A 13,144-nucleotide genomic window follows, 5' to 3' on the forward strand; every position below is an offset into this window, starting at 1 on the left:
AAGGATTACATTTTGCTCGTTTCTAATATAACAAGTTCATATTTGTAGGAGAACTAAGATAGATAAGAATAATACAAATAGACTTTAACTAAAATTAATTAGGTCATAGTCTTCAACTGTGAGTAAATGATATACTTCAACTGTAGCTAGGTCACAGTCTTCAACTGTGACTAGTTGATAGTCTTAAATTATAGTTAAGTGATAGTCTTCAACTATAGTTTAAATTATTGAATTTCATACTATTGTCTAACACTGCCAACCTCTTTGGCTGCTTTTGAAGTGGCTGAATCATCCCAAAAGCCCTTTGACTGGTTTCGCCAACTCTAACTGATAGGAATAATTCGGCCCCCCTTAATATTGTTATACCCCCAGCAAAATTAGAAGTTAAACGAAAAATAGGAATTTGGAGATAATGTTGACATAAAATAGTGAATATTGATGTTGTATAAAAAGTATGAACAATTTGAGTGTAATAATGGGTTGTACATATGGAACATAGTTGTATATATATATATAGTTTTAATTAAAACTCTTGTATTATTATTTTCTTACGGTTATAATTCAATCAATCTTCCGCTGCAACTTTGATGTCAAGTCATAGTAGTTGCAATAACTAGGTATTGCAGGTGATCTCAATCCTCGTCATATCCCCCTATAGCTCAGTGGTAGAACATCAGTCTTGTAAAATGAAAGTCTTAGTTCGGTACGACATTTGTTTGAAATCTTTTTCTTTGATCTTCCAAAATCTTTAATAAGACAGGTTTGATGTATAATAGAACATAAACAAACTGATGTAATGCTACTCTGAAACCATGCCCAAATAGGTTCCCTGGGATCGGCGTTGTCGGCCCGGGCAAGTTCAGACATCATGTGCCGGTGGCCCATCAATTAGAAGCCCAACAAGTTTTTTAAAGGTAATTTATAAACAAATTAGAAGCCCAACAAGTTTGTTTTAAAGCCCCTCAGACTGGGCTTTGATCTGCACGGTATTAAATGGCATTTTCGTTATATTGGGGGAAGGAGTCGAAGGACCCCTTGGTCCTGCTGTATATATCCCACGAGCTTCGTTCCTCTATAAAACCCTAGCCTCAAGCATCAAATCCCAAGCGCCGCTCCTTATTCTGTAGGTCATGGTCAAGGTGTTCTAAATCCTTTCCTTAATTTTTTGGTTCTGAATCTCTGAATTTCTTTTATTGTTCTTTGTTAATTGAGTCTCGTCGCTTTTGATAGGCGTTGCGTTCGTCGGTGGGTTTAAATCCAGAAGGACGCGTCAACGAAAGCGTAAATCAAAGCCAGATCCGACCATTTTTCCTTTACATAACAAACAGCTACGCATCGTTTGGTTGGTCGTAGTTTGTTTCATGGTCGGGTTCTGACATTTTATGTTTGAAGCAATTGTTTATTAGTATTATTTGTGTTTGGAGGGCGTTGCTTCTTTATGGTGAACTCTCCCTTGTTTCAAAATGGGGGATGTTCAAGTTTCCGAAGCATAGATTAATGTCTTTGCCAGTATTAAACAGCGCTGTGTATTCTTTTTGTTGTTACACTGTGCTACCTGTCTCCTGGTAAATTTTCCATCTCATTTTTCTTTTGATCGGAATCTCTCTGTTGGGTTTTAATCGGATGTTGTAGAATTTTTAAATGGTCAGGTCTTTTCTTCCCTTGTGATTTTTGTGTCGATATTTTAACATATTTTCATGAATCTTTTTGATCGGATGGTTGTGAATGTCCCGGCAAATTCAACTTATTTGTGAGCTTCATGATTATAAATCGGCGAAACAGCAGCCTTCTATTCCTAGTTTGTTTGATTTTATGTGGACGGATCGAAACATTAAATCTTTTTTTGGAGTGTTTAATTGAAATAAAAATAGCTAGACAAGTTTTAAATTGAATTTTATACAAAAATTACATATTTATAAAAATTATTTTAAAATAAAATTTAACATTTTGAATACAAAAGTTTTATAGTTTGCTCTAAAACACCAAAAAAAAAATAAAAAGTTGTGTAAATTTAAAAAGATTTTGAAATTAGGGTAGACGTGAAAAATTAAATATTTGACGAAATTATGGTATAAAAAATAGTATTTTTATAAGAATTTTAAAATTTTTTGAGGTTGTCATAAACTAAGGGTCCGTTTGGGTTTGCGATTTCAAAAAGTGCGATTTAAAATAATGATTTTAAAATGTGCGATTTGAAAAAAGTGATTTTTAAAAATGCAGTTAAGCGTTTCGCAAAATCGCAATTTGGCCTTTAAAATCGCGAATTTACCTTTAAAATTTTGCGTTTTTAAAAAAGCACCATCTTATCTGCGATTTGAAAAAGCAGATTTTCTGCGTTTTCAAATCGCAATTTTTAAAAACGCAGTTTAAAATCGCACTTATTGTCTACGAAATCGCAATCCCAAACGCACCCTAAATGAAAGACCAATCTAGGCCCGTGGATTTATGCTTATTTTACTATAGAGGTTTTGATGCAGTCAAATAAAAATAATCTTATATTTTAATGGTTCAATCGGTTGGGGACTATGCTTTATGAAACAGAGATCATTAATTTTAATCTTCACTCTGCTCTTATGTGGACATATAAAAAAAAAATCTTACATTTCAATGGCTTCTGAACTTTTTTTTTTTAAAAAAAAGTTTAACGGGGTAACCACCCAATTAATCGTAACAGAAGAATAAGAAAACCAAAAAAAAAAAAATCGTTGTAATATTGGAGTAATTGAATTTTCCAAAAAAAAAATTCAAGTGTCAGGGAGAAATAAATCAAATTATAAAAAGACTTGGACTAAATGATCTACGGCGTGAAATGAAAGAAGCAGCATAAGATAATGGCCTGAACTGAGACTATCAAAGCAACGAATCTTGGGCTCACTTGGAATCCATGATTTTTGGGCCACAAAAGAACCTGATGGCCAACTATTTGGCGAACAGGCCTATGCGACGAATCTTCCCTCGTAAAGGCATCTAATTAAACATGTGGAAAATGGAAATTAAGGAAGAGTAACTATAACTATACATAATAGGGACATAAATTTTTTACAAATTAGTTTGTAAAAAATTCAAACAATCCACGTATAAGATTGATAAGTATTCATTGGCACATGAAGAACACATGTTTAATAGCTAGCATTAATAAAAAAAACATGTGTGAAACACATGTTTAAAGAATACATGTTATTCTTACATGTGATCAATTGTAAATTGATTTGTAGTAAATTTCTGTTCATAAGAAATGTAGCGTAAAAGAACAAAAATAATTTCAAAAGCAAGTGTTTTAAGTACGTGAGAAAAAAAGAAGGATTCAAATCATTAATAAGAATAAATATGATAGCATTATCAGGCACACTTAGACTAGATATAGAGACTTCCATATTTTACACATCTGAACTTACTATATACCAGCAAGCTAAAATGGCAGATATATGGTGGCCCTTATTCATAGAATCATATGGATAATCTTAGTAGTACGTAGCTCACATGCAGCCTTAATACTCTTAATCGGTGCAGCAGCGGTACATGAGGAACTTCTCCATTGGACGGCCACATTCAGCGCAGACCACTCTCTCAGGGATGCTCCCAGCGGTCCCTGGCAGAATCAGACGGTTGCAGTGATGAGGGGTGCGATGGTCTGTGAGGTGCTGATTCAGTGCTGGCACAAACCCTTGCCCCGCCACATTTTCTTTCCACGTTTCGTAGTCGTTCAAAGCCGTCAACATGGTGTCCCCCTTGGCCCTGACCATCTCTGCCGAACCCTTGCTGATCACAGCCCAACCCTGATCACTCCCATCAAAGCTCAGCATTGTCATGATCTCCTGCATTATGGTGTCGTTCTCCACGCTCTTGCCATGTTGTACCTTTGAGTACCACATGCTCTCAAGCCTCACCCAGAAGAACCAGATGAGAGTCGTCTCCGGCAGGATGTGGCTAAGCTTTTCCGACACAATGGCCGTGCTGTTTTTCCGAACTTTGTCCCTCGGGTTGCTCTTCCCCACATAAAGCATCTCCAGTGGTATCTTGGCGGCTTGCGCGACATTACGCAGAGTCGATGTAAACTTTCGCACCCACTCCATATCTTCCCCTCCGTACAAGCAAATGTATTTTCCTTCTGTTATCTGAAATTAATACCATACAACTCACCAATATTATGACCAATATAGTAACGCATAAATTTTTAGGGAGAGCTTCGCTTAATTTTTTCATCACATTTACAATCATACTCATAAATTTTAAAAAGTGTCAGTTAAGTTTTTTCAATTTCACCCCTTAGTTAAAATCAGAAATGTCAAAAATTTTAAAATACCCATAAATTTTTTAGCAAAAAAAAAAAAAAATTGTAAGGATTTAAGCGTTAGTTATATAACGGAATTTGAAAAAATACTCATGAAAGAATCTTTGAAAAAGATAAGGGTATTTTGATAGGATTTAATAAAAAATCTTAACGAATGGGTAAAATTAAAAATAATTGAAAGATAGATATGTTAAATTAATTTTTTTAAAAAATTTATAAATATAATTTGAGAATTGATAAAAGATCAGAAGTAGCATTGGAATGTGAAGTTTTTTCAAATTTGTATTGAAATGTGTGTTTGTGTATGTAGAAGATAATTAATTGTCGAGTATACCCAATTAAAGAGGAGTGGCTCGATGGCATCAGCCAAAAGCTCAAGTCTCCAGCTCTCTTCCTTCCAGAGGGATTCCTCCCTTGCGCTTGTGAAAGGGAAGGCCACACTTCCCCAGATCCACATCATGTGGATTGCGTTGGGGTTGACGACCCTCCCTTGCGGGTCCAGCACCACGAGCAGAGCCTTCTTGTTGAAGCGCCACACCTCCTTGATGTACCTGATCACTGCCGGGTCAAGCAGTGAAGGGTGGTAAATCGAGAACCACGGCATCTGGAGTTGTAGGGTCTCAAACTGCTTTTGCTTCGTTTCGTTCCACGAGGTCGACCTGTCCACGACTGGGAGCCACACAACCTCGTACTGACTCTCTGCCCTCGACGGTTCCTGCCGTGCCTCGTGGAACATTTGCTCAAGCATCGAAAGCTCCTCGCGGGAGAGTTCGAGGTCTGAGATTAACAGCAGCACGTTCTTCCTTCTCAGCGTATCAATGCTAGCCTGTGAGTGCCAAAACCTTTGATCAGTCTCCAATTATTTTCTCGAGAAAAATCAATTTTAACTGAAAAATAATATTGCAGATCGAGCAAGTTAACCCTTTTCTTGGTGGAACCATCAAAGAGAGGCAGCTGATCTTCCTTGGCGTAAATCAAAGCCTTAAGTATCTTCATGTTATCGATATGGATTGACTCGAAGAGACGCACGAGAGTCAGAAATGCTTCTACATGTCTCTTCTCCTCTGCATCAAGAACAGTACCATTTTATCTCTTGTCAGGCGATATACTAAACATCAAAACTTCACTTACCATTCCTAATCTTTCACTATTTTTGTAATCATATTCATAAACTTTAAAAATAGTCAATTTAGTAAATCTATTTTTTATTTATTTATTTTTTTTTTCAATTTTAACTATTCGTTAAGATTATCTTTGAAATCTTATTAAAATTTTCAAAATACCTATTTTTTTTTTCAAAGGTCTAGGCGTTGGTATTTTTGCAAATTCCTTTAAATTCTTATCAACGCCTAAACCTTTGTAATTTTTTCTCTTTTTTTTTTTTTTCCACTTAAAAAATAGGAGTATTTTGAAAATTTTGATACTCATTGGTTAGGATTTTCTGTTAAATCTTAACAGATAGTTAAAATTGAAAAAAATTAAAGATGAATTCACTAAATTAACACTTTTAAAAGAGATATGATTGCAAAATTAATAAAAAATAAAAAATAATAAGTGAAGTTTTTCTTGTATATATAATTGTAACCAAAGCCAATACTACTCATCCCTCACCAATGTGTTGATTACAAAGATTGAGTTGCTTATTGAGGTGGCTGTGTATGTTGTTGACCTTGTGGGCCAAGCTCGACAGCTCCCACGCCTCAGTTGTTGATGCTATGTACCTAAGAGAAGCCCAAGAGAAGAGAAACTCAAATATTGAATAATGATAGTTGTACATCACCCCCTACAACAAATGTACAACACCCCTTCACATGGGGTGGGCCCCACACACTGTGGAACCCACCCCATATGAAGGAGTGTTGTACATTTGTTGTACACTTGGTGTACAGGAATCACTTCTTGATATTATTAGCATCGTTTGTCAAAATAAGATGGCAAAAGAAAAAAATAAAATAAAAAGGAAACAGATCGGCTCCAGGTCCTTTGAACCGGAGACTTTTACGTCTTTATAAAAATAAGGACAAAATTATCATTTTACATTTTTTTGAATAATTTTGTTTTTAATTATTTTTACAAAAACTGAATATTCTCCCATTCAGATCCAAATACAAATAATAATAATAATAATAATAAAAAAAACGTAACATACTCATGACCCATGCCGATGAGGCCCATAATTTGCGAAGCACATGCCACGATGCTCCGAATGGTCCAATAAACGGCTATCGGAATATGAGCATTGGCGGTAATGAGCTCCGATGTGTCCGGGGTAATGTACTGGGAAGGAAGTTCCTTGAACTCAACGATGCACTTGGTGACATCCAGCATGGCCTTGATGAGGTTGGTAAGTGCCTCAAACTTTGGTTTCAAAGTATCAGTATACTCCAATATTTCAGGCAATTGCTTCAGGATGGCAAGCCCTTTGGCAAGGGGGTTGCTGGAGTAAAGCTGCGCGACCAGCCAAAACTCACCATAGTTCACAGCAAAAGCTGCCAAGGCTAGCACCACCTTCGCATCCCATGAGTAACTCGAGAGTATGTTGCATATTGCCACAGTTGTCGCATGCGCATCTCCTCCACCCGAACACTTGCAGGATATCTGTCAAAGTGCATTTATATAATATACCAAATTTATAGAACTGACCCTAGCTATCCTAAAATTTCTATTTTTTTTTAGCTGTTAGAGCCAAATCACAAAATAGCTAAAAATTGTGTCTTAAAAAACGCATCTTCTACTTGCAGTTTGACTAAATGAATTTTTTCACGTTTTCAAACGAACATTTTTACCATTTTTGTTTAAAAACGTATGTCTTGCATGCAGAATTCAGTTATTGAAATCTGAGCAACTCATAAAGATTTCTTTTTGGCTAACAAATTGACTATGTTATAATAATTAAGCCATAATGTTAAACCTCGCAGGAAATTCGGGTAATCGTGTATGATAGAAGTTCGAGCATTTCAATGAGGCCAGAATGGAAGGCCTTGTCGTCCAGTGCGTCCATTTGCGCTTGTGTTCCCTATGTATGTACACGGTCACAAAATAATCATAAAAACATTATTAAAAACACATGCACAAATATGCTTGAATTAATGTATATATATATAAAAAAAAGAAGAAGCTAAGGACAAGCTAGGGTTTGTACGTACTTGAATAATATTGCCGGAGATGCCAGGTGCAGCACGGTGGAAAATGTCCTCAACGATCTGAAGGAGAGGTTTGGCATCGATTTCTCGGCCATCTGGGGCATGAGTTTCGAGAATCCTCTTCATCATTGCATTGTCATCCGAGGAGGAGAACATACTGCGATCACTCCTGGACTGTGGCAGCTTCTGTGCTACAATAGCCATCTTGGTCTCTATAGCTAAGTGAGCAACAAGAGAGGAGAGGAGAGGAGATCGAGGAGAGGGATGGGTTGTGTTAATTGGTCCAAATCTAACCCATGGCCATTATATATATATATATAGTTCATGTCAAATGGAATAAAGCTTGAGTTTTGGGGAATTGCTACCTTGCTTGTGATGGGGTTTAAGGGAAGAAGTAACCCATGCAAGAGGCTTAGAATTTTGGATAAGGTTTGGGGCTTTTGAATATGTTGTGTCCGTTAACCATATATCTTTTTTGACCTTTGTAGTATAAAAGCTCGGTCGTTAGATTCCTACAGCTGGGGATGTTGATTAAACTTGATCATTAATGTGATACACATGTACTTAGGATTTTTATTTTTGTTTATTTTTTATTTTTAAAATTTTTAAAATTTTTCAGAGTACGTCAATGAAGATATGTCTTTGGTATAGCGAGTACGTTTAATTGGATTTTCCTGCTTTGTTTATGATATGTCTTTAATTGGTACGTCAATGAAGATTTGTCGATGGTGATTTCCTAGCTAGGATTCCATTTCCCTGTTATATCATTGTCCTGGCTAGGATCGATTGTCCTTGAGGTACTGTGATATTCTTCACTGAAAACCCCCTGTCCGTGCTTCAAGACATAGAAGTTTACGTACGTATCTTGGTGTACCATGGACCTCATCAAGTGTCGCATTTCTTTCTCTCTTTTTCTTTTTTTTTTTTTAATTTGGTGGGACATTTCTTTCTTCCCAACTGGGGGTCGGAAGTTTCAATAGCCAACCGACTGAACTGTAGAGTACTTGGTTCATTTCAAACCACGGAGGTATAATTGGTCGGTGATTAATTGATCGGTTGGGTAAGTCATGATTGGCAAAGTTTGACAAAAGTTACAAACTCAATACAAATACAATACGAAATTAAAAAGTTATATCGAGTTTAATGTCATAGATTTTGGGTCAAAACGATTCGACCTATTTATTAATTATATCTAATCGGGTCAAATGTTTGTCAACTCGCGTGAACATGTGACTAATCTGTATATAAAACCCATATAACAAAATTGTATTTTTCCTAAGACTACATGAAACACTTTGGTTTTTGTCGTGCCGCTTTCAAATTAGAGTTTGAGCTTAATTAGTTTATTTGTTAAAAAAAAAAAAAAAAAAGTTCAAATAAGCATCTTAATTAATGAATCAATTTAGAACTGTTCTTAACGAATAGCTTTATTCATTTTATAGCTGCATGGCCCTAATTACCTCAACCCCTTTATTGACCCAGTGCACTAGTGCTCTTGTGAACCTGAATGCCTTGGGCTGAAGGGTCTGATTAGGGACTTCCTTAATTATTTGCTCCTTAAGATAAGATTTAACATAATTAATTCCATGTAAAAATTTTTACATACCCAATATAATAAATTGATATTTGTCTTTAAAACATATAATTTTACTTGTATTTGAATTTGAAGAATTTTCTCCGACTTAATTTTTTTTAAAAAGAAAAAAGAAAATTATCAATTCATGCCTCTTTTTTCTGATCAAGTACTCAATTTTCACGTTCAGCAGAGTATAAAGTGAACATTTTTAGCAATGGGTCTTATTTAATAAATCAAGTTTAAGATAAATCAGTTTCTGACGTAAGCAAACCCTGCGTCACTAAAGTAAAAAAGCGAGGGAGATTTACCATTAATTAAGTACGAGATGCTGATTCTTAAAGCAATTTGCCACATAACTTTAATGCAACGTGCTACACGTAGCTTCCTTCCTTGGAACTAGGGTTTGTGATTACCTTAGATCCTTAAAGTTAGCTGTCCCAATGGCAGTAAAGATACTAAAGAAGCATTTTGAGATGGTCCCTCAAGAAAATTGCTTTATACTGGGCGCTTTATTATATGTTCTTTATGGCAAAAATAAAGTAATTTACAGTTATCGGGCTAAAGAAAAAGCTTAAAACCAATAAAGTAATTACAGTTAAAAAAAAAGGAGTCATTAATAGGTTTAGAAAAATAGAAAATCCAAAATCCAGAGAATAGAAGACGAGATCATAAATTGTATTATAAAGTATGAAGAAATAATTGTTGTACAACCGTAGACATAATTTTCCAACTTTGCTTATGTAGAAGTTTATTTTTATTTACTCCTACTTTTTTTTTATATATAAGAAAATGACCTAGCATTTTACCCTACAGTTGTTTTATTTTTTTTGAAAAAAAAAATGTATTATATGTAAGCATAATATTAAATAAAATGCTAATTAAATAAAATAAGCAGCGGAATTAAATATAAATACCTCCAGCCATTTTTGCTCAAACATATGAAGAAGCTTTAGCGATAAACAGAAATTCTGCAAAATAAAATTTAGACTGAAGATCTTCTGACCTATGCCTACAGGTGCCAATAGATGGATACACATGGCTCTTTATATAGGTAGGTCAGGGACCCTAATCTTTAATGGTTAGCTGATTTTATTCCTCCCATCAAGGAATTAAATCATAAACATAAATATAAAAACCGTTATTATCATGAACCATAATGTGGAATATAAAAAACCGTTTAAATCATATTGAATACATTTATTATAATTACCGTTACAGTAATTAAAAGCCGTAACCGTTATATCAAATTAAATATGACATAAGGGACATTTATGTAATTTCTTACATTATAAAGTATGGAGAAATGATTGTTGTACAACCGTAGACACAACTTCCCAACTTTGCTTACTTGGAAGTTTATTTTTTATTTATTTTTACGTTTTTTTTTAATAAGAAAATGACCTAACATTTTATCCCATAGTTGTTTTATTGTTTTTTGAAAAAAAAAATAAAAAATTGCACGTAGGTAAAATTGGACAGGAGTTGTGCCTACGGTTAATTGTACAACAATCATTTCTATAAAGTATAAGCCTCATGCGATATGAGAGGGGGGGGGGGGGGGGGGGAGCATATAGTACTATAATATTGAATAAGTATATGTTAAACATATTATAGATCATGTTTGAGATTCTTAAATGTATTTATGAAATTGTTTTGTTAGAGCAATATGCGCTATTTCTCTTATTGAGTAATAAAAATACTATAACTTTAATAAAAAAAATAAAAGTTTTCTTCAGATAGAAGTTTTTTATAAAAAAAAAAAAAATTCAGTCTATAAAATAATCATATAGTTTTTAACATGTAAAAAACACGTACTTTTTTAATAATATTTTCTTATAACTCTATTAATGAAATTAAAAAACAGCATGTATTTATTCCATGTTCAACGGACACATTCTTCAAACGTGGTTTAAAAAAAAAAAACACTCAATCCACTTCAAAAAAAAAAAAAAAAAAAAAAAACCTCAATCCATAGCAATCTGCATAAAGTTTGCAAAGTACAATAATAAGGAATCCAATTTTTTCTTTTTTTCTTTTACTGAATTATTTGAAAAAAAAGAAGAGAGGAGTGGACGAAGTTTATCAGCATAATCGCAACTTTCCAACTTCAAAGTAGTCCAAACCCCCGAACTTGAGAAACAAAAGGAAAAGACTGTAATTATACAAGGATACACGGGGACAAAGCACCCGTAGCTTTGGCACAAATTAAAGGGGAAAAAGCTACCGAGTAGCCAACCGATTTTCTCTTCTTCGAGCTTTTTCTCACTCTTAGATTCGAAAGGAAAAGAGAGTAAGCAATCTTATCAATAAAAAAGAGGTAGCTTCTTCGACAACAATTATAAAATTAAACATAACAGTGCAAAAATATAAATAAATGTTAAGAAATGGGTCAAACAAGTAACCTGATCCTCTCAATGAGTCACACAATGCTATTATAGAAGCAAAAGTGGTGTAAATTAAAGTGAACCTATCTGAACTTCCACGTAAAAACAGCAACGATCACCAATAAGAGACTAAAGTCGAAGATGCATTGTCATAGTCCGATGCAAAGACTGAAAAGAAAAAAGATACTAACACAAATCCAGTTACAAAATTCTCCACTCGAAGATCTAAACACCAAAATGCAAGGAGACAGTAACCCACCAAATACAAAAACAACAAATAACAAATAATGCTACAAAACACAAACAAAAGAAAAATACATAGAAAATAAAAAAATAATAGAAAAAAGCCCACTGAACAACAACTTCAACAAAGGACAGGGCAAACGAAGATTGGTGGTGGAGCTTCTAGTAGGAGCTTGGAGGACATGCGTCAGCGCTTGAGGACCACGTGGCGGCACGTGGTGGCTGTGACAGGACGATGGTGGCAGCAGTGGAAAGCTGGGAGGCTGAAGAACACGATGGTGTAGCGAATCAATGTTATGGAGGAGCGGAGGACGATAGACCCGGCTAGCTTGAAAATGATCGGATTTGAGATTCACCGTAGAATCGAGAACGGTGCGCCAGCTGAGGGTACACAGCCAGACGACGATGACAAGGCGGAGTGAGGCTCTCTAGTGCAGGAGGAACGGCAATATTGCTACTCTGTGACAAAAAAGATAGTAAAAACAAAAGACCAATGACAAAAAGGGGAGGAGGTTCGGCCGCATTAGCCGGAGGAGAAGAGGGGAGGAAGGGGAATTTCTAATGAGAGGTTAGAGCCTCTCTCTCTAGCCGGCTAAGCTATTTTGTTATTACACGCTCTTCTTGGTATAAACAAATAGGCCTATGCATCTAACTTCTTCTTTAAAATAAAAAAAAATTAAAAAAAAATAAAAAAAATAAAAAAAAACCCTAAAATCATTAAATGGCTCGTTAGCATTAATTAGATTATGATATGTGTCACTTATATTAAAAAATATTATAAATCTATAAAAAAAGAAAAAATTTAAAAAATGAAGCAACCTCATATTCCTATATTGTTTCTAGTTTAGTGTCTATATGTTTATAATTTTTTATCCTAACAAAAAAAACATTTAAAATTTCACGTAGCATATATACTAACCGAATCCGTCAAGATTTTCAACAAAAGTTGATAGTAGGTACTTATTTATTATTTTTTGCATACTATAGAGCTCTTCGAATATTTTTATATCACATGAAGCTTTTTGCAAATCAGTGTAACCACGTGGACTAATTTTACATTTTTCCTTTTGTTTTTTTAACATAAATTTCCTCCAAATTTTATTGGAAGAATTCCCTTCAATCCTGTTTATAAATTTGCTATGTACGTATATGTGAGAAACACATTATTTTTAATTAGCACGTGCTTCTCACGTGCTCAAAAGGTATATGACAATTTTTTAAACTGATTCGAAAAAAAAAATCTAATTGAACTGAGAATTCCGTTTGATCAGATAAATACCAACTACTGAAGTTAATTAGCTTGATCTGAATGTAGCCATTGACAAGAGACAGAATAACAAATATTAATTATTAATCATGCTGTTTGGAACAAATAAACCAAGTTTAAGGTTAACATAATCCAAATTCTAAATCATAATTAAAACCCCTCAACGATTCCTCCTGAATTTGAAGACTATATATGATTCTCAACCTCCAAATCCTCTAACTAAAAGGATCATGAACTACT

At 34.5% G+C, this 13,144-nt stretch overlaps 1 protein-coding gene, 1 long non-coding RNA gene and 1 other non-coding gene across 3 annotated transcripts; 2 read left to right on the forward strand and 1 right to left on the reverse strand.

The window, feature by feature from the left end:
- The first annotated feature begins 1,033 nt into the window (after positions 1-1,033).
- Positions 1,034-1,712, forward strand: LOC133858671 (uncharacterized). The gene is made up of 2 exons (XR_009898550.1): positions 1,034-1,139; positions 1,231-1,712. It is a non-coding gene; the product is annotated as an uncharacterized LOC133858671 (long non-coding RNA).
- LOC133859041 (small nucleolar RNA snoR137) lies at positions 1,428-1,573 on the forward strand. Its single transcript, XR_009898706.1, has one exon. It is a non-coding gene; the product is annotated as a small nucleolar RNA snoR137 (small nucleolar RNA).
- Positions 1,713-3,292: 1,580 nt separating the features above from the next.
- Positions 3,293-7,725, reverse strand: LOC133865665 (protein SIEVE ELEMENT OCCLUSION B-like). The gene is made up of 7 exons (XM_062302093.1): positions 7,438-7,725; positions 7,203-7,307; positions 6,441-6,889; positions 5,903-6,012; positions 5,213-5,355; positions 4,626-5,117; positions 3,293-4,115 (listed from the first exon to the last, which is right to left on the reverse strand). Exons 1-7 carry the CDS (start codon positions 7,636-7,638, stop codon positions 3,498-3,500), a joined length of 2,118 nt encoding a protein of 705 aa, XP_062158077.1. The 5' UTR covers positions 7,639-7,725; the 3' UTR covers positions 3,293-3,497.
- Between the last annotated feature and the right edge of the window lie 5,419 nt (positions 7,726-13,144).

This window comes from Alnus glutinosa, chromosome 1 (genome assembly GCF_958979055.1).
Source record: "Alnus glutinosa chromosome 1, dhAlnGlut1.1, whole genome shotgun sequence".
NCBI lineage: Eukaryota > Viridiplantae > Streptophyta > Magnoliopsida > Fagales > Betulaceae > Alnus > Alnus glutinosa.